The sequence below is a fragment of the Megalobrama amblycephala genome, linkage group LG6 (genome assembly GCF_018812025.1).
Source record: "Megalobrama amblycephala isolate DHTTF-2021 linkage group LG6, ASM1881202v1, whole genome shotgun sequence".
Taxonomy (NCBI): Eukaryota; Metazoa; Chordata; class Actinopteri; order Cypriniformes; family Xenocyprididae; genus Megalobrama; species Megalobrama amblycephala.
Window position 1 is genome coordinate 696,909 of NC_063049.1, and position 25,863 is coordinate 722,771.

Consider the following 25,863-nt stretch of genomic DNA (forward strand, 5'->3'; position numbering starts at 1 on the left):
CCTCCTCTACTTCAATGAAAGAAGCAAAAAACACAGGTACAGCGAGGCACTTTCATTGTAAGTGTGCCAATATTGGCAGAAATGTGAAGCTTGTAATGTTATAAAAGCACTTCTACCGCATTCTTCTGTTAAAACACACACATTATTTTTAGCTGTAAAGTTGTTTAAACTGTTGTTCTTGTGACTACTTTGAAGTGGGAGTACTTTGCAAGTGCTGAAACCTGCAATTAATGCACAACCCCAGCGTTACATCAGCGACAAACTATTACTGACTAGATCACAGCTCTCTCCCATCTGTTATTCTTTCGGCCAGAACAGCAGAGGGAGCTCACGAGCAGAAAAGCACAGTGATGATGTCACTTAGTGCCAAATATGGATATCAGGAAGTTCAGTATCACTGGGATGAGACACATAGTGAGGATTATGATCATATATGATTTGTCTGTTCAATGTTCATTTCTTTCTATGTTCAATTCTTTCTCACAACTGCAAGTTTGTATCTCAATTCTGAGAAATAATGTCAGAAAACAGAACAAATTTTGAGAGAAAATTACCTTTATTTTTTATACTGCAGAAACAAGCTTCCATTCTTTAGCATGACGTGGAATCTATAAATAACATTTTTCTGCCTCATACGGTGATTGTAATCCACATCAGATCCAATTATACACATTTTCAAACTTTTATTTTAACTCGCTGCTGTTTGAAAATGAACTTTAAGCTGAAAATGGTTACAAGTGTCTTAAGTGCTGATGTTAGCTGGTCGTCTTATATTAACCCATGGGAAATGAGCAGCTGACTCAGATCAACTCCACCTTCACGATCACACCTCGAGCCCCAGTTGGCCCACTTTGGATCAAGGTATTATAGAGGAGGAGGAGGAGGAGGCCCGATCAAGCTTCGCAAGTGACCGCGGAGACGCCTGGCCATGGGACGCACTAGCACAGTGGAAACATGGCACTTCTGTGTTCATCTCCAGCAGCAGTCGCCCGCGCGCTTTTAGCAGCTGCCAGAACATAATGAAGCACCTTTGTCTTGCATTAGCGTTTCCCTTTCTCTTTGGTTTCTATGTTTGCAGACATTATGGATTTTAAATGGCCATTTAAAAGGTCACTTTTTCAGATAAAAATCACTTTATAAACGCCCCATCACACCCTGAAGGTTACCTGTGGGTCAGCGGGTCGATGGCTCTGTTCTGAGACACTGCCGTTGGAAAACGCTTCTGAGCGTGGCGGTACAGCGGGCGGCTGCTTCGGCATCACCACAGCCTGAGGAGAACCCTGCACGTTCCTCCTGTGCCGCTCATCCGCCTGAACCACAGAGGGTCAAAAACAAGCTTCAGCTTCAGTACCAACCCTTAGATCCTCAAGACATCAATCATCTCAAATATTGCTTTGAATATTGCTTTAAACTGCACATAAATCAAATCATATTAGGTTTCGTTTGATGTATTAATCTAGTTCTTACAGTGATTGTCAGAAACAAGAAATACATGAGCACAAATAACAACTAAACAACTAAATAAATGGAAAAATGCAGTAACAAACACGTGCAATTTCTCTCATGCCTTGTCCCTTTTATATTCCAAAATTAAAGAACAATTGGGCTTATATAATACATGGGCTAATCATGGTCACTTCACCTGTATCATGTATTTGAAGTGTTAAAATGATCCTCAACCACAATAATGGGTTTAATTAGTAACAGTCTGACTCGTATTAGACTCAATATTATGATACTCTTTCTGATTGCAAGAATGTGTGAACCATCTCTGATCTAGAAGAAAATCAATCACTAGCAAAGAGTTTCATTGCTTTCACAGGATCAGGCAATGATTGAGACGTGAGGGATTCACTCACCAGGAGCATCGCCTGTTCATGTAACAGCTGCTGCTGCAGGATCTCCAGGTGTCTCTGCTCCTCCTCCAGCTGCCGGCGGATGTACTCCTGCCAAACAAACACACGTTACACAGATGTACTCCTGCCAAACAAACACACGTTACACGGATGTACTCCTGCCAAACAAACACACACATTACACAGATGTACTCCTGCCAAACAAACACGCACATTACACAGATGTACTCCTGCCAAACAAACACACGTTACACAGATGTACTCCTGCCAAACAAACACACGTTACACAGATGTACTCCTGCCAAACAAACACAAGCGTTACACAGATGTACTCCTGCCAAACAAACACACACATTACACAGATGTACTCCTGCCAAACAAACACACGTTACACAGATGTACTCCTGCCAAACAAACACAAGCGTTACACGGATGTACTCCTGCCAAACAAACACGCACATTACACAGATGTACTCCTGCCAAACAAACACGCACATTACACAGATGTACTCCTGCCAAACAAACACACACATTACACAGATGTACTCCTGCCAAACAAACACACGTTACACGGATGTACTCCTGCCAAACAAACACACGTTACACAGATGTACTCCTGCCAAACAAACACACACATTACACAGATGTACTCCTGCCAAACAAACACACGTTACACAGATGTACTCCTGCCAAACAAACACAAGCGTTACACAGATGTACTCCTGCCAAACAAACACACACATTACACAGATGTACTCCTGCCAAACAAACACACGTTACACAGATGTACTCCTGCCAAACAAACACACGTTACACGGATGTACTCCTGCCAAACAAACACACACATTACACAGATGTACTCCTGCCAAACAAACACACACATTACACAGATGTACTCCTGCCAAACAAACACACACATTACACAGATGTACTCCTGCCAAACAAACACACGTTACACGGATGTACTCCTGCCAAACAAACACACGTTACACGGATGTACTCCTGCCAAACAAACACACACGTTACACGGATGTACTCCTGCTAAACAAACACACAAAGGGGTTACACACACACACACACACACACACACACACACACACACACACACACACGTTACATATACATGTTACACTCAGGTGTACCCCTGTGAAACAGATGTTACACACACATTATTATATTTACCTCAGGAAAGTCATTAAATGACCATAAACTGGTTAGTTAGCTAGAAAATTAACTCAAATGACAATCATTTTGATAAATATATGCAATATATTACATATTCATTATATTTTTTCTTAACCTGTAAGTGTTTGTGTCAGAAGTTATTTTTACAGCCAATATCCTCAACTTTGATAAGAAACAATTATATCATTAAAAGGTTTGTATATAAAAAACTGCCTGATGTGAAACTAAAATGTTTCACACAATTTGTGCTGTGTAAAACCTGGTAAATAATTGACAGAGTTTACAACTTTAGTTCGGAGATTGTACTGTACCTGATATATCTCCAAACGAATCTATCAATCGAAATCAAGAGCTTGTGAATCTGAATTTAATCAAATTTGTGAAATCTGTGTTAATACCAGCCCTAGTCTACGAGGTGTTAGTAGTTTTTTTTTTAGAAATTTTAAAATAGCGGAAAATGTGGAAAAATGTAAAAAATTAGGTAACTAACAGGAACAATAGGTGCCTAAATAGATTGCGGATAAGAAATCAATTATGTGGAACTTTATTTAGTGTTTCACTGAAAACTTTAACTCCCTCAGACGGCTGATTTTAGCCAATGACCAGGAGCGTCTCTCTGTGAATAGGAGCTGCAAACACACTGCTTACACTGACTGATGAAGAACAGGGCCAGTACTAGTGAAGAACTGACACTCACCTGCTCACGGTCAGCCCTCCTCTTCTCCTCTTCTGCCCTCCTGCGCTCCTCCTCTTCTTTGCGTCTCCTCTCAATCTCCTCCAAGCGCCTCTTCTCCTCCTGCTCTCTCCTCCTCTGCTCTCGCTCTTGCTGTCTCCTCATCTCTCGCTCGCGTCGCTGTTGCTGTAGTACACAAGAGTTCCTCTGCTGTTAAACTTACAATCATTATTGCCATTTCCTTACGTTTCAACTCAGTAACGGTGTTGTCTTGTGTTGTCCTTCATCATAAAAGTATTGCCACTTTAAGTCTCAACATACAAACAGAAGGGTGTGACAAATGTTTGCCATTTTCAGTAAACACTTATCCTAGTGATGGATGTAGTTGTTCTTTACAGCATTAGACAGCGGGCGTTTGACACATTTCACCAGTTTGTTTTTTGAGGCCTGCACATCTATAAACTTCATTTGGACTTTAGTTTTACTCTGATTCAGGTCTGGCATGTGATGTGTGTTCAAATGCCATGTCAATCAGCATCATTTGGCGTCTGCTCACCTCCTCCAGCCGCCTCCTTTGCTCCTTCTGCTGCTCGATGCGCTTCTGTCGTTCAGCCAGTAGTTGGCGCTTGTATTCCTCCTGCTCGCGCAGCTGCTGTTCCTGGAGGAGCTGCTGTCGTCTCAGCGCCTCCGAGCGCTCCTTATTCTCCTGCTGCAGACGGATGAAGTCCCGGCGCAGAGTCGACTCGCCCGGTACATTCACGATAGAGCTGCGGGAGTTCAGAGCAGAGTTACACACTCAAGAGACGCAGATAAATACACCCAAAACAAGTCAAATACAATGACAGACCGTAACCAGCCACATGACTCTTCCAGCAGTCCAAGAGAAAAATTACATTCCCTATAAAAATCTACTGTATTTGATTAACTACTGTGAGGCAAGTGTTTTAGATGAATTAACTAAATTAATAAATATTGATTTTTACATCGGAATGAATCAATACTGAATTTACTTAAGATGGATACGGACACCATTTTCTTTAAGAGCTGCTGTGCAGCCAAAATTATATACAGTTATCACTGTGAAGCTGCTTTGACACGATCTGCATTGTAAAAAGCGTTATATAAATAAAGGTGACTTGACTTTTCAGTTCCAGCGGCTCATGAACCCTGTAATGATGAGCAGGTTTCGGCTCTAGTAATCCTACTGTAAGAGAAGTAATCTTACGGGTGGAACGACATGAAGATGAGTAATTCATGACAGAAATTTCATTTTCAGCTGAACTAACCCTTTAATTCAATTAAATGTTTTTAATAAGACTGCAGCAATTAACATTTTGTCAGAAATCATGGGAGAATGGTGATCTCTAGTGTATTCATTCAGGATCGATACACACAAATCTGTGCCTGAAATCTGCATACAAAAGTCTCATGATCAAATGATGATCACCAAATCAATCACTTTCATACGGAAATTTATTCTTAATTTATGTAATAAACGTGGGAACATCTGAAGAAGAAAGGTCCGTCTGAACGCACATGTACCGCTGCTGATGTCAGATCTGTAATCTGGGTGTTCGTTTTTGAGGAACGGCTGATATATTGCCAGTGCGTCGTGTCATACCTGGGCTCTCCTTCCTGCTCCTGAGCTTCCTCCTCCTCTTCCTCACTGCCGCTGTATTCATACTCGGTCTCATCTGCGGTCGGAGCACAAACACACGATCACACACGAGCTCAGGCGCACACACACACACACAGACGGCGGACCGTACCTTTCTCCCCGCGCTTCTTGCGGCAGCGGTCCAGGTGGTCCTTGAGCTGGATCCGCACCTGCCTCTCGTTGGGCTGGTCTCTGATGAAGGGGTGCTTCAGGAGCTGGTCGGTGGGCGGCCGCTGCGTGTAGTTCTTCACCAGACAGCCCTCGATGAAGCTGAAGAACTTCTTGGACCTGAAAACAAGATCACGGGAGAGGAAAGTGTTTCTGAAGGAGACCTTTGACCCGCTGGCATCATTACGACAAGAAGATGAAGGTACTGACCATTTCTTGGACTTGAGTCTGGGTGGAGGATTTCTGGGTATGAGAAAGAGCGCGCGCATGGGATGCATATCACACAACGCTGCAAAACACCGACACACACGTCCCATCAATCCCAATTAGCAATTCTGGATATTAAAGGTCATGTTTGACCAGAAATTAACTGTGCCACGACTGATCATGTGTGAAAACCTACTGCATAATTGAATGGCATAATGATCTAATATATGTCAGAGTGACGTGTTACGATACTTCTGCTCGAGGAGCCACAGAAACCATATTCACTTCCACAGAGAGACGAGAGCAGCTCGTCGAGGAGAGAGTCAAAGGTAGAGGACAGAATTTAGGGTCAGTTCCTGGAGGGCCACAGTCCTCCGCCCTAACAAACCCATCAAATCCTTCAGGATTACTCCAAGACTACAGGTGGAGGGCTGTGGACCTCCAGGAACAGAGTTTTAAATGAGCAAACAGTACATTCACTTCCTCTAAAAAATAAAAGCATCAGGACATGCGAGTGGCCCGGAGAAGCCGTCTGAAGAGTGAGGAGTGTGATGAAGTACTCACGAGGAGCGCCCTCCGCCATCTCTATCGCCGTGATCCCACAGGACCACAGATCGCTCTGCACAGGAAACACAGTATCCTCCGGTCAGCGCCACATTCACTCATGGTGTCAGAGGTCAGTGTGTGTCAGGTGAGCTCATTACCCTGTAGTCGTAAGTAGCGTCCGGGTTTTCGTCACAGGCGATGACCTCTGGAGCCATCCAGTACGGCGTCCCAATGAAGGTGTTTCTGCGGCCTACGGTCCGATCCAGCTGAGCGCTGACGCCGAAGTCCACTGCGGATGAGATCAGAGAGCAGGTCAGCTGACACACATCACGCTCACATGGGCGTAAAGCCTTATGGAGAAAGAGGCGTCTGAAGGAGAGTCTTATATAGATAGAGTTATATAACAGTTTTATATCACAGCTTTAGTCTGATGTACTGTGAGGAGCTGCTGCTGCCACCATGTGTCCTTTAGTTAGAAACACACGCCCTCCAATATCAAATCCAGCAATACTGCCCTAAAGTGAATTACTGAATATTTGACTATTGTGATGTGGTCATTTTCACACAGGTTCAGTATCTGCGCTCAGCTGTATCGGCGCTGGTTGGACACTAGGTGGTGCTGTGGGGGATTTTCACTGATTCTCTGATTCTTTAAAACAAAACGAAACTGAAAAAATAAAAGAAATTAACCGATTAATTTACACACTTTAAGGATCATTTCAACATGATCAGGTTCAGTGAAATGAGTGACCTATAAAAATAAAACTTGCTGTTGCTGCCTCATTTTATTAATATTTAGTGACAGATTTAGGATATCTGAAAACACACTTCTGTATGACAAACACACGAGAGGCGGCAGGATGGCAAGAGAAGCTCGCCGTGTTCAGGTGACCATACATGAAGGCCATTCCCTTAGGATACTGATACAGTCAGGCATGTTTCTTTCATAATGTTTCCTCTTTAAACCGCTCTGATATTTCATACCGGTATCGTTATTACCGTACGCAGTGTCAGTGTGATTAATGGAGAAGATGTGGGCTGTCAGTGAAAGCAGAAAACAAATAATAAAACGACAGTTTTTCCTGATGATTTTGTTGAAGGAAGGATGTTCTTGTGACAGCATGTGACAGTGCTGGAGATCTGACCTAGCTTGACCTCTGCGTTCTCCGTCAGCAGCACGTTCTGGCCCTTGATGTCTCTGTGGATGACGTGATGAGCGTGCAGGTGGGCCAGACCCTGAGGAGAAGAGGACACGCTCAATCAGAGAACACACACACACACACACACACACACACACACACACACACTCCCGCTGCCGTGTCAGCTTCATACCCGGAGGATCTCTCTGGAGATGTACGCAATCCAGTCTTCTTTCAGCGTGTTTCCCTTCGTGTTCTTCACAAGATCCGTTATCGAACCGGCTCCACAGAACTCCATCACCAGCTACACAAACAAGAGCGACAGGTTTACTGTACACACACACTCACACACACACACACACACACACTCACACACACTCACACACACACACACACTCACACACACTCACACACACTCACACACACTCACACACACTCACACACACTCACACACACACACACACACACACACACACACACACACACACACTCACACACACTCACACACACTCACACACACACACACACACTCTCACACACACACACACTCACACACACTCACACACACTCACACACACTCACACACACTCACACACACACACACACACACACACACACACACACACACACTCACACACACTCACACACACTCACACACACACACACACACTCACACACACTCACACACACACACACACACACACACACACACACACACACACACACACACACACACACACACGGAACTGAAGATGATAAAATCTCAGCAAACAGCGTCAAATAAAGAAACCCTCTTTTGCACTTTCATTTTTACTCAGAGTAATAAAGCAGAAACATGTGCTGGTGCGGGGCAAGTCGTCACACATGTCAGGAAGTATCAGAGTCTCAAGACGTCTCGAGACCATATAAACGTGTCCAGGATCTGTGCAGTAAATGTGATATCTGGGGACAGGATTTCAGCTTGAAATAAAGAGCTTTTTGACAGGATTACAGTCGAGGAATGAAGCGCTTCAGTTCAGGGAACCGGCGGAAACACTTCTCTGTCTGTCGTCACACTCTCCGCTCGACCTGAACTTCTCAGTCTGGTGTTTTTCTGGAGTTTGTGTGCGTTTCACCATGTTTGGGTTGATTTACATGATTGTACTTGGAAACAATACAATAAATTCAGCATCCTGGTGCACTGAAGGGCACTTCCTGGTTGTGGGATCCACAGGTCTGGATCTCAAGGGGTCTAGTCATGGTAGCAGATCTGGGGCGGGTTCACAGTTACATTGGGTTAAGCATTTTATTGTCATTTTTCGGTTAATCACAATTTTTGTTAGACTAAACCATAGTTAGCTTCTACATTTCTGCCATGTGATTAACTCTTTTACGCTTCATAACGGTTGTATTGTATTTTTCCCAGGTTTCAGTGTGAACACCAGTATTGCTGCTGCTCACGGACACACATCACATGACACATGATCTTCTGCTGCTGTAAGTGTCAGTGACATGAACAATAACCCAATCTCCATTCTCTCTTAATGACTGAACCAATTAAAGACAAACACACACGCTATTGTTTGATTGAGTTAATGTGTGTAGTAAAGGTTTTGCTGTGAGATTGGCAGTAGCATCACACCGTCACATCTGAGAAGGGCTCGACGCTACGATCAACAGTGTTGTTGTGTAGGATCTGAACGAGTGTCACATGACCAGCTGTAGATGGAAACCCTCGCTGAGCTCCGGGTCCCGAAAGAAACGCTCTGCGATCAATAAACCTGACATGAGGTGAAAACATTTCCAGCCGAACACAGGTCTGGTTTCAGACACGGCTCAGATTAATCTGTGTCTTACGAACTACTGTGACCGACCAGCAGTTCAGAGTCAGTCTTTCATGACGCAGGCTTCAGAAAGTCTTGATGAAATCATTCAATGACCAACTTTTAAGACTAGTCTAGTAGTTAATGCAACCGGCCCTTCGTTCAGTCGGGACATTTGAGAAGCTTCTATAAGCAAACATCACTGCTGTTCATCTGGAGACAAAACAATCACATGACATGTTTCACACATGATCCAGTTAAAACAGATCAGACTCTTCAGTCTGGACCAGATCAACCTGTGTCTGTGAAACTGGCCATGAGATTCCTGGGAACGTGTGTGGATATACAGTGATGCTCGAGTGTGTGTGTGTGTGTGAGCGTGTGTGTGTGTGTGAGCGTGTGTGTGTGTGTGAGCGTGTGTGTGTGAGCGTGTGTGTGTGTGTGTGTGAGCGTGTGTGTGAGTGTGTGTGTGTGTGTGTGTGTGTAACTGACCCACAGCTGGTCGTCGTGTCCTGGAGGGCTCTTCTTAATGAACGCGCCGTAATATGTGGCAATGTTTCTGTGATGAGAGTATTTCTTCAGCATGTTAATCTCCAGCTTAATCTCCTCTTCTTCATCCTGAACACACACACACACACACACACACACACACACACACACACACACACACACAGAATACAGTATCTGAGGTCAGCGTTTCATTTTTGAATCAATTATTCCCTACTGTAAGAATATGGACAGATTTTCACTTGAATAAAGCACAACTGAGCAAAAACACAGAATAAAAACAGTTTCTCGAGCTCTCTTCTGTCGTGCTGATCTGAAGTCAGTCAGTGAGTGGAGGAGGACAGGAAGTTGATGTGTTTGTGTGAGTGATGTCACAGGCGTCAGCTGCGCATCACTGTAATGAAGAGGACATTCGTCTCTCTGAATGTGAATAATGCTGTATGAATGATGAACAATATTAATCATGTTGGGAATGAGCTGAATGATGTGTACAGTGAATGATCTAGTGTGTCACATTACAGAATAAATCCCTCTGAACTTTTGACAAGTAAAAATAATTCATCCTGGCACTGTCAGTATAACAACACTTTATCAAGACTCACGTTTTGCTTTTCACAAAATGTATAAATCTGGAAAGACATGAAAAACTAGAAAAAGAGTATCAGAGCAAAAGATCAAATGATGTCCTGCATTGTGTCAACAATACACACACGTTGGGTTCGTTTCTCTTCCCACCAAACGGGTGAAAACCGGTCGCTTCCTTAGGAAGCAAAATAAGGGTCAAACGCTCCGCTAGGTCTCGCTGTCTGAGGAGAACGGGTCATTACTGTTCTCCTGCGCATGTTTTTATACTTTTATGTGTCGTTTTTCTTGATGACTCAATTCAATCACAGTATTGCTAAGCAGAAAAGATAGATATAATCTGTATATCCCAATTCCCATTGTTTTACATCCCAAACTGGAGTGTGTTGAAGTGAAGAGCAGGACTTACTTCAGTCACGTCCATGACTTTGATGGCGGCCAGCTGTCCGGTTTTGACATGTCGACCCTGAACACAAACACAGAGGAAGATGATACGATCATTATCAAAAGACACAAAGCATGTGTGTGTTCAGCGCTGTAGGGATACGCCGAGACTTCAGACACTTACAGAGAAAAACTGAATCATTGAATCATTATTTTCCTGTTGAAACACTCTGTACTGTAGAAATTAAGGTCACCTGACCATACTGAGATTTAACCACACAGTAGTTGACTGAAGTTTTCTCCAACAGCCCTTATGGAAGTGTACTGTGGTAACAATTAGAAAACGATCAAACTCAATTAGTGTTTGCAGCTTCACAAAGCATCGGATGCTGAGGCTCAGTCCTCCAGCATCACACACCTGTGTGACTCTCGCTGACAGCAGAGGTCTCTAAAGCAGCCAATCCAGGTGTTCCCAGAGATGTTCACATGACCTTCATCTCGAGTCCATTAAACTGTGGCTGGAGAGCCCATCGGTGACGTCTGCAGGACGTTCCTCCAGGAGCAGAGCGGTGCAGGTTTGGGTGACTTTAATGGCATAATGATGCTCCTCTGGACTAATACAGGTGTGATAGATATATGGAGCCAGTGAATCCTAAAGTGAGGGACTATATGTTTTATTATCATATTCTTGACTATTTTCCATCCCTGAACAGTTTGTGGAGCAGTTAAACACGTCTCCTCTAAACGCTGATCCCGTCTGGACAGTTTATCACAAGCGTGGCTTGAAGCAGAGACGCTCCAGTGTCTTCAGCTAGGATACGGGATGCAGCTAAAGCCACACCACATGGTCATCTTATTCCTAGGACAAATCTTGAGGAAGTCATCATTAAGCTAGAGCAAATACATCCATCCCTAATCTGAAATCATCTGTGAAAGCATGGACCGCTGAATACGGAGCACCACATTCAAAAGCTATTGCTTTTTACCAAATATCTGCTAACAAATCTAGTCACTTGATCACCAACCAATCAAAATAATGATCTTCAGTTAATATGATAAGGAACGTAGGTGGTGACCTCTGAGGAGATCCTTCGATTATAAATATTTTCATGAATCTCTCTATAGTTCAGAAGCGACAGACTCGAACACTGCTGCCTATCTGTACGAGACTTCATTAGCTTTCGTTTCAGAGCAGTGTTCGAGCTTACAGTACGTCACATGGGCCGAGAGTGTGACCGCACAGGGCCGCGGCTCGCGCCAGAGTAAAGTGACAGCCTGATGATGTAAAGACAATAGTTAAAGTTAATGTTTTTGTCCTTTGAAATACTATAACACTATAAAACACATAGCTGAAAGTGACACTGAGTGTATCGTGACTGTATTATTCTGCTTGTTATAAAGTGTTTAATGCCGTAACGTACATTATTGCTCTGAGCATGTGACCGTGATTCACGCACACGTCAGTCAGCGGCGTCGCACGTTATGTCCTGAGAGAGCTTTATTCAGCACATCCTAAATTATGACTTTGTCCTTCTCTGAAATGGATCAAACAATAGATATCAAAGTCCCTTTATATATAAAGGGTTAGCAGATATTTGCTGAGGAGTTGAAGTAAATCCGCTGGAAATCCGCGCTCGTTCGAGGATGTGCGTTTATCGCACGGACGCCTGCAGGATTTCATCTGACGGCACACAAACAAGGGTTTTTACACTAAAATGTTAAATAAGCGTATCCATCCTGACTATTACGCACCTTTCGGACCATCAGCGAGAGCAGCGGTACCGCAGAACGAGTCCTGCTCCATCTCGCTCTGAACGAAAACAAATTGTCAAGATAAACCCCAGCCGTGATGCGAGGAGGCTTCAGGCCGTGTGGTGTTGTGTTTCCAGGGTCTGAGGGTTGTTCAGCTTCATCAGTGAGGGTGTGTCCAGAGATGACGTCTGAGGCGTGTCCAGCACGGGCCGTGGACCGGTGTCCTCCAGCACCATTACTCTGAGTTACTCTGGCAGATCCATCAGGACCAACACGATAAAAGTGGGATATCACAGAGAACGGGAAAGAGCGTTCTCTCGTCGCCGTGTCGGGATATAAAGTTAATTTAGGAAAATGTGTCCCCTGCGATCTGTCAGGTCCAGTTTCAGAAAGAGATCTTTGATATTTCTGAGACCAGTTATTCTCCTCTAATTCAAACAATTAAAAACCATTTGAAAAAGTGGACGTCTTTGCTGATTTACCGTTTTGGGAGAGTCGACGCTATAAATCATTATATTCTCCCTCCATTAAATCTGCTTCAGATCCGTCCATGTTATCTGACCAGAGTCGCTCCTGCTGTTCAGCGATATAGACCGACGAATTCCCTTATTGATAATGTCATTATTTATAATAGATTATCGGTTTGTAGGGATGTGAGAAAACATTTGAATACTCCTCGAGTCATGTCTGCTCGATCCCCTTGGCTCTGAATCCTGATTGTCCGACTCGGATCAGGAGTGTTGGTCTGGAGCTCCGAGGGTTAGTCTGATTTCTCAGGCTTGAAGACTTCTGAACTCTTAAAGTCATTTGAACAAATTAGACTAACATTTTCCCTGTAGATTTATTCAAATACCTTCAAATTCGGCTTTTCACAGAGTCTCTTAATGCAGAACAAATCCTGCTGAAACTCAATCTCTGATTCTTCAAAGTGTTGTGATCAATACTTGTGTTGTGATTCTCATTCAGGATCATCATTCAGGATCTGAAGCCACTGAACAGGATCATCATTCAGGATCTGAAGCCGCTGAACGGGATCATCATTCAGTTCAGACTGCACTAAGATCTGTAACGGTAATTTTCCAATGCGTACTTCAATTTCTCTACATGAACAAAATTTCAGTTTTTCCCACAGGATTTATTTTAAACCTGTCTGCCTTCACTGAATGTCGTCTAGTTGCTCAAATCTCTGTTTTAAATGTAAGAGACACATTTTCCCAGTTATTTAGTCCCTGTGATCGTTCCGGACAGGCTTCATTCTGTGATCCAGGAAATAACTTCCCCTTCTTTTATCTGCTGGACATACACCTGAAAACCTTTTTGTCCATTCAATAATTATTTTATTTTGGGGCAAAAAAAGTGAGCTGGTCTGAGCTGGTCTGTGTGTTCCCATGATTACCACATCCGTTATCTGCCTTTTTCCTTTGGAGAAACTAACTTATGATCTCATTCGCAATTTGGACAGATTCTGGAGACTCTGAAAACATCTGCATTCTTTCATACAGAAATCCTGTTTTAGCAGGACTGGTTTTTGTTGTTGTTGTTTTTATCTCTTTTATTTTCTTTTTCCTGCCATGTTTCTGAACTATTTATGCAGGTAGATTTTTTATCACACACACACACACACACACACACACACACACACACACACACATTATTTTCTTTAATATTCAGAGCACTCTATTATTGACTGCTATCAGGATGTGAAGAGCGGTTCGAGCAGTACATCAGACAGTGCTAACCCGAGCGCCGAGTCGAGTCAAGCGTCACCAGCTTGATTAAAGACCTACAGCACTTTCAAAGTGTGCAACGATAATTACTGAAATGTGGCATTTGTGATGCTTTTAATTTTTTAACCCTCCCACCATCTGGGACAGTCTGAAATGGTTTCTGTGTCCATCAGTCAACATTCATTCTGTGCTTTTGTTTTCATTTAGATTATTCAGATTCAAAGGATCAGATCAGCAAAACCAATTCATCTGTAGGAAAAGTCACATAAGGGGAAGTACTTCAGATCTCTTCCTCCATGTACAACAGCACAAAACCTTCACGGCCCGAAAAGGTCAAGCTTCGTTTACCTCTGAAGCCCAAATCACATTACCCTCAGGAACAAAATAACACACTGGCCATTTCAATTTGCACACTTCTGAATCCTCACAAAATAAGTTGAACAAAACAGATTCTGTTATTGGTAAGTCTTGTGAAAACTGGTAAGGCTCCTGGACGTCCAGCAGGTCACATGGGTCACTCTCAGTGTTTCATCAAGCAGGTGTTTCACTGCTTCTCATAGGGTGAGATCAGCCAGAAATAAAACATCTGACACCATTCTCACCGCTGTGCTTGACCAATGAGAACATGCGCTTCCAATATTATCCATGACAGGGTTTTTCCTGGCTCAAAATGAGTAAAATCCTGATCACAGCGGAAAAAACACTTTTACAGGCATGTGTTTTAGGTGTTTTAATATCAAGAGAATGAGATTTGTATTTTGAACACACTCTCATATATACAGTGTTTCCCACAGGATTGTGTTTCCTGTAGTGGATGTACCTCTGTCCCTATAGGTACATTTTAAAGATAAATTCATCAATCTGGTGATTGATGAAGCTGTAACACATGTTCAGTGTGCAAACTGAAGAGGAAGTCTTGTGCCTGAACTCTACAGGGCCTGTGCGGATCAGCTCTAACATCACCCAGATCTGCTGTTAGATCTTCTTTGGCAAAATGACATTCCCTTAATAGTCTAAACACAGATTTTACTCCCTTCAAACTAAAATTGTCGCTGTTTCATTACATCATTGTTGAAAAAACAATGAATAATTGTTGAAAATAACAGAATAATCTCTGTTATATTTTTAGTTAAAGTTTTCAAGCAATATCTCATGTGGGGTTTCCTGTGTGTTTTATATAATGACCACTAGGAGGTGCTCTAGGCATATGCTTTATTGATTGGTTTTCCCTGAATAGAAATGCGTTGTCGGATTATCCGATATGGATATAACCGTGATCCGCGCATCACTCTCGCAGAACGTCCTGAGCGGCTCTTTCATGTAGGAAAAACAGAGCGAGTGTGAACCCAGCGTGAAGAGGTTCAAGGGTTAGTTCGCCCAGAAATGAAATTGTCGTCATTAAAGGGTCATGAAACCCCAAAACACTTTTGTTGAGATGTAAACAGATATGTATAGGCTGCACATCATTGAAAACACTAAAGCTACTCATTAATGTTATTCATAAGTGAAAAATAGTTATTTTTGCATTTTTCAGAGCGATTTCTGTCTTCCGGTTTGAAAAGCTGAGTCGGAGCAACGTCACAAAATCTGACGTCATCGTGTGTTTTCGGCCCAAGTATAGGCTGGTCGAACATGCTGACGTAGACCATTTCGAGCGATTCTCGACATATATTCATGACATAAAGCTCATTTAATCCAATCACTGCGCTGTAGTATGCATAAGATTATAATTGCAGTATTATGCATGAGGAAGCATCACTTCTCTCGCCTCGGTCTCTTGTCATTCATTGGTGTTCGTTTCCTCAGTGCTGCAACACAATGTGTTTTCCTGCGACGCGACCAGAGCAGAGGTTTGTGTGCATGTGGATTGTTTTGCTGTGATCTACCAGCACAAATGGAAAATATGTTCACATGAGATCGTATTACAGCGGAGAATGTCACAAAAAGTGCTGTTCATTCCCCTCTGCCTGCTCTAGCTGCGTTCAAACACGCGAGCCGTAGGCTGTTTCCCTCAGCACAGCAGCACATGAGTGTGTTTGTGTTTTGCTCGCGATGCGGTCAGAACTGGAGTTTGAATACGAACACATGAAAAATACGATTGTTTTTATGATATACAGGCGCATATGATCGATTTCAGCGCGGAGCTCCACGATGAGTTTAATAACACTAGCCACGTGACACACAGCTCATACAGAATAAAGTATCCGTGTTTAAAGTTTTTATTTCACACATTCTCCTGCACCAAACATTAACCAGCACGCTGTAGTTATGCACACATTCATCAAGTCTTCTTCAAATGAATTATATGTGCAAACTGGACACTGATACAGTGGTGAAGCCTATCTGAACGCGACGACACGATCATTATAAAAGACAGATTTTGAGACTGCAGTGCTCGTAAACTTAATCAAAGTAACCTATTATTAGCCTTATTAAATATTCTTTCACATTTCTCCCTTGTGCTTGGGAGTTTGTTGTCATTTTCTCCATGCTCATATATTAATATTCATTATGCTGTATAATGAGTGTGTTTAGTGTCTGTGCTTCATTGGTTGTTCTCTCCCCTCTTCCCCCCCTCTACACTCCCACTTTTCCCGAGCTTTAAACGCCCATTTCCACAGAGTTTTTCCAGCTCAGAGGTGTGAAACAGGGGAGTTTCATGACCCTTTAATTACTCACTCATGTCGCTCCACACCCGTAAGAAAAGATAGGAGAGACATCATTAAAGTTATCCATGTGACTCCAGTGACTCAATCTATGAAGCAACGTGAGAGCGTGATGCGTGTTGTGAAGATGAACGAAGGTCTGACGTGAGGGGAGGAAATACTGACTGAAGTGTCATTTCTGGGTGAACGAACGCTTCAAGACTTTCTTTCTTTGTTTGTTTATGGTTTAGCTAGCCTGGCTATATTCATGGCAAGAAAGAGATACATAAAATAATAATAAAAAATGATTAAAATGAGTTTTTAAAATTGATCTTAGATGCTTCATCACTTCATTAAATATCTTTTGATAAGAGTTCAGTCCATCCAAATGAGCTTCAGTGATAATGGGCTCTGGCACGAGGATCTTCAGCCGTTTCAGGATCACATGGGTTAATCTGGACTGCCCTAGAGATTAAGACCCGAGTTACCACGGCAACCGAGAGAGAGACGGAGCGGGAATCAGACGCTCCTCTCACACATTCAGAGCCGAGCTCAGTGTTTCAACACGGCCGGATGAGTCTGCCTGGTTACACACTCCCTCAGCCAATCAGAGCCTCGTGCTGAGGTCACATGCTCAGTGAATCATATGATAATAAACGAACAAGCTTTTATCTGTATGTGTGCGATGGAAAATGCCATTTGATGGCCATAACTGCAGCGCAGGCCTCAAACACACATGATCATGAGGATGTGTTTGACGTGATTAACTGCACTGCAGACGTGAGCGCACAAGAGCAGTGACTCACACTGGGCTAAAGTGACTGTTTGAGGAGTCATGTGACCAACAGCAGCAGCTCCATCATCATCCTGCACTGATTTCAGTGTGTCAGCGCCACCAAAAGCTCTGAGGCGTGTCTGCAGCGGCTCCGGACATGTGACGCAAAGCTCGCGTCTCATTGGCCGACACAAAGAAAAACAGTCGACAAGCACTGAAGAGAAAAAAAACACATGGGTTTGTGAGAGGGCGGATGAGCGTTCCTGATGGGAAGAGGAATCCAGTGTTTGTGTTCAGAAGCCTGTTGGCTGAACATTCACACTGACAGCGTGAGGACATGACCGATGGAGAAACCTCACATCATCTGAGAACACACACACACACACACACACACACACACACACACACACACACACCGACACACACACACACCGACACACACACACACCGACACACACACACACCGACACACACACACACACACACACACACCAACACACACACAGCTTGTGCTGGAACCATTTCTGAACTGCATTTAAAGGGACAGTTCACCCAAAGTGAATCACCCTCAACTTCCTCCAAACCTGTATCAATTCATTTCTTCTGCTGAACACAAAAGAAGATTATGGGTAACCATTCAGCTGATGGACCCTCTGACTTCCAGAGGACGGGAAAAAAACGTACAGGAAGTCAAAGGTCACCAAAACTGTTGGGTTACTCACATTCTTTAACATGTCTTCAGTGATCCACAGGAGGAGGAGAGACATACAGGTCTGGAACAACAATGTTCATATTTATGTGAACTTCCCCTTTAAGATGAGAGAGAGAGAGAGAGAGAGAGAGAGAGAGAGAGACAGAGAGAGAGAGAGAGAGAGAGAGAGAGAGAGAGAGAGACAGAGAGAGACAGAGAGAGAGAGAGAGAGAGAGAGAGAGAGAGAGAGAGAGAGAGAGAACACGAGCAGGCCTCGGCCCTCGACTAATAAAGAGGTCTGATGTGACGCGACGCTTCTCTCAACACGTCCAGCACAGAGTCTGCACTATAGCGAAGAGACGCTCACGTGATTCCAGAGCACAGACACACGTGTAAGATGGCTGCCGCCTGTGATCTTCACGCTCACTGAGAGTCGTTCAGGCGTGACCGCAGCGCTCACCACAGTGACAACACATTACAAACCTGAAACATGGCGTTAATCAGGATTTATTATTTATATTACAGCAGAAACTACACAGTTTGATCAAAACAGTATATTGTGATTATTATTTTGTCATCCATTGTGACTCCTCAGCTCTGGACGGACGTTCACTAGGGTTCAGTCCTGACAGCAGCAGACGCACACGCACACACACACACACACACACGCACACACACACACACACACACACACACACACACACACACACACACACACACACACGTGAACGCAGGAGGCCGGAAACACAAGCTCAAGCGAGGAAGATTCACATCGCTGCGCTCCAAAGTTCAAGTGTGGTGACCTCTGAACTCGTATCACATGAGGACGTGTGACCAATAGAGGATGGATGTGTCACAGCATGACCTCTTATTGGAATAAAGAGCGCAAACACTGAATCTGCAGGACGGCAGCGCTGCAGTAAAGTGGAGCAGAGCGCACGTTTACATTGATGATCATGTGTTCAATGTTGAATTTATGCTTTTAAATGAGACACCGCAGAGCATGACGTCACATCGATCATTTCCAGATTCAGACCGCACTGAAGCAGGCGTCACATGACCTCGAAGCGTCACTCTGAAGTGGTCTGAAGCGGTTTTCAGACGTGACCGTGTGTGTGTTCAGGGGTCAGTTGGCCACATTTGATCACATGACCTCTGGAGCTGACTGAGACGCAGGGCGTGTCTGTGGCGTGAAGCGGGGCGAGTGTTAATGAGCGTCACCTGCGCCTCACACCGGCCCGAGTCCCGCAGAGGAGCTCCGGACGGATCACAGGGCGAGACAGGACCGGGCCTGGACTTTCAGTTGGCGTTTCGTTTCTGCCGCCGACTTTCATTTTGTTCTGTTTGTTTTGTCATCAGTGACACTGACGGTTCGCCGCTTCCTGCCTCGTCCTGCCTGAACGATCAACACCGACACACACCACACACACCGACACACGCCACACACACCGACACACGCCACACACACACCGACACACACCACACACACACCCACACACACCACACACACCGACACACACACACACCGACACACACCACACACACACACACACACCACACACACACCAACACACACACACCGACACACACACACACACCGACACACACCACACCGACACGCCAATTTACATAATAACAACTATATATTTAGAATTAAAATGTATAATTTTAATTAGAAGCAAATGAAGATATAAATATATTACTATTGTAACATAAATATATTACTATTGTAACATGTTACAATAGTAATATATTTATATTACTACTGGCACATGTTACAATAGTAATATATTTATGTTACAATAGTAATATAAATATATTACTATTGTAACATGTGCCAGTTTTTTGTCAATTTTGTTATTACGCGACATTGGTGGGCTTCACTGCACAGGACGCGAGCTTTGTTTAATTTGATTTGATTTTCATGCGGCTGTAAGTGGTTTAATGTACTTGCATCTCAAAATGGTTTTATAACACAAAATTAATGTAATGTTAGCCTAAACGCAGCCAGTTTTGTCTTAAGACATTAAATGGACGGACAAACCACATTAGTTGTTATATTTCAAAAGAGATCCGCGCGTGAACGCTTCTTAGATCTCCCGATGTCTACGATGACAGAAAACACGAGAAAACGTGCAGATAATCTGAAATACTGAAAGCACTCTTTATTGCTTGTAATCTGTTTCGTTGCTCCTCTATATTTACTGCTTGCTTGTATGTTTTGAAGTTATATTAGTTTAAACTACATTTGTTTTAATTTTTTTTATCAATTTGTAATTATTTTAAAAAGTAGGCCTACTTAATTACTTATGTAAGGATATGTAAATGTAAGGATTTTAAGGTTTATGTTGGTAAACTAATTAATTAATAAGAAAAAAAGTAGATCAAGAATTGTTTTAGAATCGGATCGTGACTCCCAGAATCGGATCGGATCGGATCGTGAGGCGACTGCAGATTCCCACCCTGGTTTAGATAGAGCACCATTAAACAGCCAGGGCTGACCAATGAGCTGCCCAACCCTACAGTCTCTTCACTGAAACACAGGTCAGTGCTCGCCCTCATTGATTATAGGCGTTATATAAAGGCGGTCAGCCTCGTTCACACACACCGTCTGAGACCGACAGGGCAGCGCCGCACAACTGAACCTTATATTGTCACATTAAAAAGGGTTTTGTTTTACTGATATTATAAATAAGTTGCAGCACATCTCATTACAGCCGGAGCTCGTCTTAAAAACATCGAGTCATCTGCTGTTTTCAGACAGGCATAGGGTTAGTGTTAGTGTAGGGAACGTACCGTCTGTGCAGTATAAAAACCATTACGCCTGTGGAGAGTCCCCGAAAACCACATATACAAGTGTGTGTGTGTGTGTGTGTGTGTGTGTGAGTGTGTGTGTGAGAGTGTGTGTGAGAGTGTGTGTAGGGCTGCACGATTATGACAAAAATCATAATTGTTGATTATTCTCTTGAAATTGTAATTGCGATTATTAATGACCCCCACCCTAACGGGATCATATCACTCCTATTTTACGTTCCCTACACTGCTCACCAGTACACTAGAGTGGATTTTAACATTTTACTTCGTTTATAAATCTCTAAATGGACTGATTCCACCTTACCTTTCCACGCTTTAGACTGAGCCCCGTCCAGCCAGATCACTGGTCATGTGATCAGACACTCCTGTCTGTCCCTAAATCAAGGTTAAATGTAGGGGACCGTGTCTTAGACTCTGGAATGATCTGCCCATTTCCATTAGACTGGCTTCATCTTTATCTGTTTTCAAATCTAAGTTGAAAACATATTTGTTGATAAAGCACATAATACATGTTGAAGCACCCTAACATTGTGTTTTATTGTTATATTATAATGCTGAAGCACTAATTCAGGTTTATTTTATGGTATTTTTCGACAATTCTGTTTTATTGCTTAATTTTTTTTTACTTTGTGTTTTTAACTATTGTAAAGCACATTGGACAATGTAGGTTGTATTTAATTGTGCTATATAAATAAACTGCCATTGCCGTTAATAAGGATTATCACAGTTTACATTGAATGATGCATTGAATAGCTTTACACCATTGTTTGAAGCAACTGCGTGCCATAGTTTTGTATAAATATAAAAAAAAAAGCTAAAAACACTCTTCATGATTGTTTATAGCATTAAACTTCAAATGTCAGCTATACATTGGTTTAGTTTCTTCTTTAAATAATAATAAAAAGTCATCATGTGCATGGCATAACAGTAGGGGCTTGTGCGTCGGGTTGTTCTTGGAACGCAGAAGCAGGAACTGGACAGCAGTGCGGTTCCCTGAGAACTGATGCTCCCTGGGGCCTGAAGTGACCTAAACTGCGCTTGTTGATGTGACTTTTATTTTGACGGCGCTGAGAACAGTCCAGACAGATCCTGAGCACACAGAGTTCACATTCTCAGTCCTCGTTAGTTTACGATCCCTTTAACAGTCCTGTCCAATACGTTATTAGATAGACAGTATATGAAACGGTTTCAGCTTTCGCCGTGTGGTTGATGCTCAGTGTCGCTAGCTTAGCAGAAATACTTCATCATGTCTTCCTTGGTCTGCTCAAAGTTGCGCTGGATTTTCTCCTATGCGTACGGTTGAGAGGTCCTATTGCTGTTTTTCGTGTTTGTAGAGTTAGTTAGTTTGTGGAGTAAATATATAGGCTGTGTACACGACTTTTTAAAAATGGCGGGTGCTGGTGTTTCATGTGCGTTTGACATATCAGCGTACAGCTACGTCATGTTAGCTCCTTTTGAGCTGGGTTAGAGCTTTTACACACTGAAGCAGTCGTGATTCTCCTCGCGCGACACAACATGCTCATAACACTCCTCTTAAACACGCAGCGTAATATAAGCGGATATTTTTCCTTGTAATCGCGCCTTTGAGCGATTATGAAATCGTGGCATCCGTAATCGTAATCGCAATTAGAAATTTGATTCATTGTGCAGCCCAGTGTGTGTGTGTGTGTGTGTGTGTGTGTGTGTGTGTGTGTGTGTGTGTGTGTGTGTGTGTGTGTGTGTGTGTGTGTGTGTGTGTGTGTGTGTGGATCAGACTGTAACAGAAAGCAGAAAGCTTCAGTAAGTAAAACAGTTCAGCTCCTAAAGCACGATCCTCACGTTCTTCGATGCGTCTGTAAGTTCAGAACCCGTCGTCACACGTTACGTGACGTGGATCACCACATAATCAACTTTTCTATTAAATAAAATTGTTGTCAGTGCACAATGCTAGAAAAAGGGGCCATGTGTAAACTGGGGGGGGGATCTATTAATTAAATTAAGAAATCAAATCAAAATAATGAGTTACATTAAACATATAGGCGAAGGTTGATCAATCAAACGTTCCTCAGTCAGATCGACCGATCGGCAGCAGAGCACAAACACTTCATCTGTACGGTATGAAATCACTTTAGACTGAATCAACGAATCAGCGACAAGCCTTTGTCAAGGTACCGTACATCAGCACTGTGACACGTTCACATGCAGAACAATATTGATAAAAATATACTGTCAATATGATCCAAACAGCGGGGCAGAGGAACTGAATGTGTGAGCGCTGTGATGTGGCTCAACACGTCGTTCTGACAACACGCCACAGAAAGATCACATGCTAGTTGAGTCGCGTGGAGTGGGTGGGGTTCTCCACAGTCACATGATGTGGTCACATGGGTTTCTGACCACCAAAGAGCCAACAATAAGAAAAAAGGTGACAGATTAACAGTTATTTAGCCTTTGCAGTAAGCAAAGTAAAATGAGTAAAATGTGCAAACACACTTCCTGCTGATTCACTCAAGAGATTCACTGGTGCTGATTCACTCAGAGATTCACTGGTGCTGATTCACTCAGAGATTCACTGGTGCTGATTCACTGGTGCTGATTCACTCAGAGATGGTGCTGCTGATTCACTCAGAGATTCACTAGTGCTGATTCACTCAGATTCACTGGTGCTGATTCACTCAGAGATGGTGCTGCTGATTCACTCAGAGATTCACTAGTGCTGATTCACTGGTGCTGATTCACTGGTGCTGATTCACTCAGAGATTCACTGGTGCTGATTCACTAGTGCTGATTCACTCAGAGATTCACTGGTGCTGATTCACTCAGAGATTCACTAGTGCTGATTCACTCAGAGATTCACTAGTGCTGATTCACTTAGAGATTCACTGGTGCTGATTCACTCAGAGATTCACTGGTGCTGATTCACTCAGAGATTCACTAGTGCTGATTCACTCAGAGATTCACTAGTGCTGATTCACTCAGAGATTCACTGGTGCTGATTCACTCAGAGATTCACTGGTGCTGATTCACTCAGAGATTCAATAGTGCTGATTCACTCAGAGATTCACTAGTGCTGATTCACTCAGAGATTCACTGGTGCTGATTCACTCAGAGATTCACTAGTGCTGATTCACTTAGAGATTCACTGGTGCTGATTCACTCAGAGATTCACTGGTGCTGATTCACTCAGAGATTCACTAGTGCTGATTCACTCAGAGATTCACTGGTGCTGATTCACTCAGAGATTCACTGGTGCTGATTCACTCAGAGATTCAATAGTGCTGATTCACTCAGAGATTCACTTTTGCTGATTCACTCAGAGATTCACTGGTGCTGATTCACTCACGCGGTCTGTCAGGGTCAGAATGAACTTTTCCAGTACGTGGCAGATGTCAACATCAACAGAAGCCATCTTTACAGTGCAGCGGAGGAACAGAAGCTGTGTCTGACGATATCATGACAAAATCATTACTGCTGATTTTCACTCTTGATATTGTAATGATTATTCATGATTATTAGAAAGATTTTTGTGTGGGAAAAAGCAAGGCTACAAACCAAGCTAAAAAACGTTTATGAATTTGTTTATTGCGTTCACAGATTAGAAAATCAAGACGTCACATTCATTATTTCAGTAGCATGAAAAACAAACGGTTATTAAAACTGGCAATAAATGATATAAAGAAAGAGTGAAGAACACACGAGTCTAATGTGAGTTCTGAACCCTGGTTATAATCACAGTGAGCGCGTGCACTGAACACCTCCTCTGATTGGACGCTGCATTCAGAAGATCAGCAGAAATGTGAGGCAACATGAGCAAATCTACACTGAGGGTAATGCCACAACTGACACTTTTAGTCACGACAGCCATAAGGGGCACTTTTTTTGCCCCCTTATCTTGAATTTGGGGGCATTTTCATCCCAAGCCTCCATTAATTTCCATCCCTGCCGTCTGTGAAACTACAGTCTGACAGAAACATGTCAAATGATTGATTTGAGCTGTTGATCTGCATGAATCTATTTACTCATTCAGCCGGAGTTTTAGTGATTAATGTTTATGGGAATTTCCCGCACTACAAGTCTGGAACTTGTGGAAATGAGTCAAATTGAGCGCAGTTTCCAGAATCTGGAGCTGAAGTTCAGGATCTGCTTATATTTCAACACTGTCTTATTTCTTTACATTACAGAAGCTTAAACACGTCAGATAGTGATTTTGAAATATCCCAGAATACATGCTGTGTCCCAGAGAAGTCCGATTTACTCTTTTATTCTCCACACGTGTGTGTGTGTGTGTGTGTGTTGTACTGTGGGTTGAGGTGCTGAAGCCTCTTCCTGCACAACACACTCCATTTCCTGCCGTGTGACGACTCAGTGAAGCGCATATCGTCAGCCACAGTGACCACCATCTGATCGAACCCACAGCGAGTTCAGTGTTTCACACACACTTGTGAAATGAGGTATTTCTGGAGTCGCTCACTGAATCAAACACCTGACATAATGAAGTCAGCGATGGTTTAAAACATGTATTTCTGCACACTTCCACACACTAATGAATCAATCAGGCAGTGCAGGTCACACCAGAAGATCTGCTTACTAATTACTGAACAGAGAGAAAGTCCTGTACGTCTGAGAGCACGTGAGGAGAGAACGAACCCTTTAATGAAGTCAGATCTGACGGATATCTAACACATCTCACTGGTTCATTGGTGCTCAAGCTGCACACTTGAGCTTGTTTATCATTCGACGGCCTCCATTTATGTTCTGATCAATGTTTATATGT

The 25,863-nt window shown here is 43.1% G+C and overlaps 1 protein-coding gene across 2 annotated transcripts in view; it reads right to left on the reverse strand.

Moving 5' to 3' along the window:
• The window catches only part of map4k4 (mitogen-activated protein kinase kinase kinase kinase 4), a 44,138-nt gene that overhangs the window by 16,774 nt on the left and 1,501 nt on the right, over positions 1–25,863 (reverse strand). For both annotated transcript variants that reach the window (XM_048192467.1, XM_048192466.1), the window contains exons 3-15: positions 10,732–10,788; positions 9,726–9,851; positions 7,625–7,735; positions 7,438–7,528; positions 6,451–6,581; positions 6,311–6,365; positions 5,750–5,828; positions 5,484–5,659; positions 5,336–5,408; positions 4,271–4,481; positions 3,739–3,900; positions 1,860–1,946; positions 1,167–1,310 (exon numbers count right to left, since the gene is read on the reverse strand). In XM_048192467.1, coding sequence (XP_048048424.1) covers positions 1,167–1,310; positions 1,860–1,946; positions 3,739–3,900; positions 4,271–4,481; positions 5,336–5,408; positions 5,484–5,659; positions 5,750–5,828; positions 6,311–6,365; positions 6,451–6,581; positions 7,438–7,528; positions 7,625–7,735; positions 9,726–9,851; positions 10,732–10,788 — 1,503 coding nt within the window. The remainder of the gene's footprint in view (positions 1–1,166; positions 1,311–1,859; positions 1,947–3,738; positions 3,901–4,270; positions 4,482–5,335; positions 5,409–5,483; positions 5,660–5,749; positions 5,829–6,310; positions 6,366–6,450; positions 6,582–7,437; positions 7,529–7,624; positions 7,736–9,725; positions 9,852–10,731; positions 10,789–25,863) is intronic.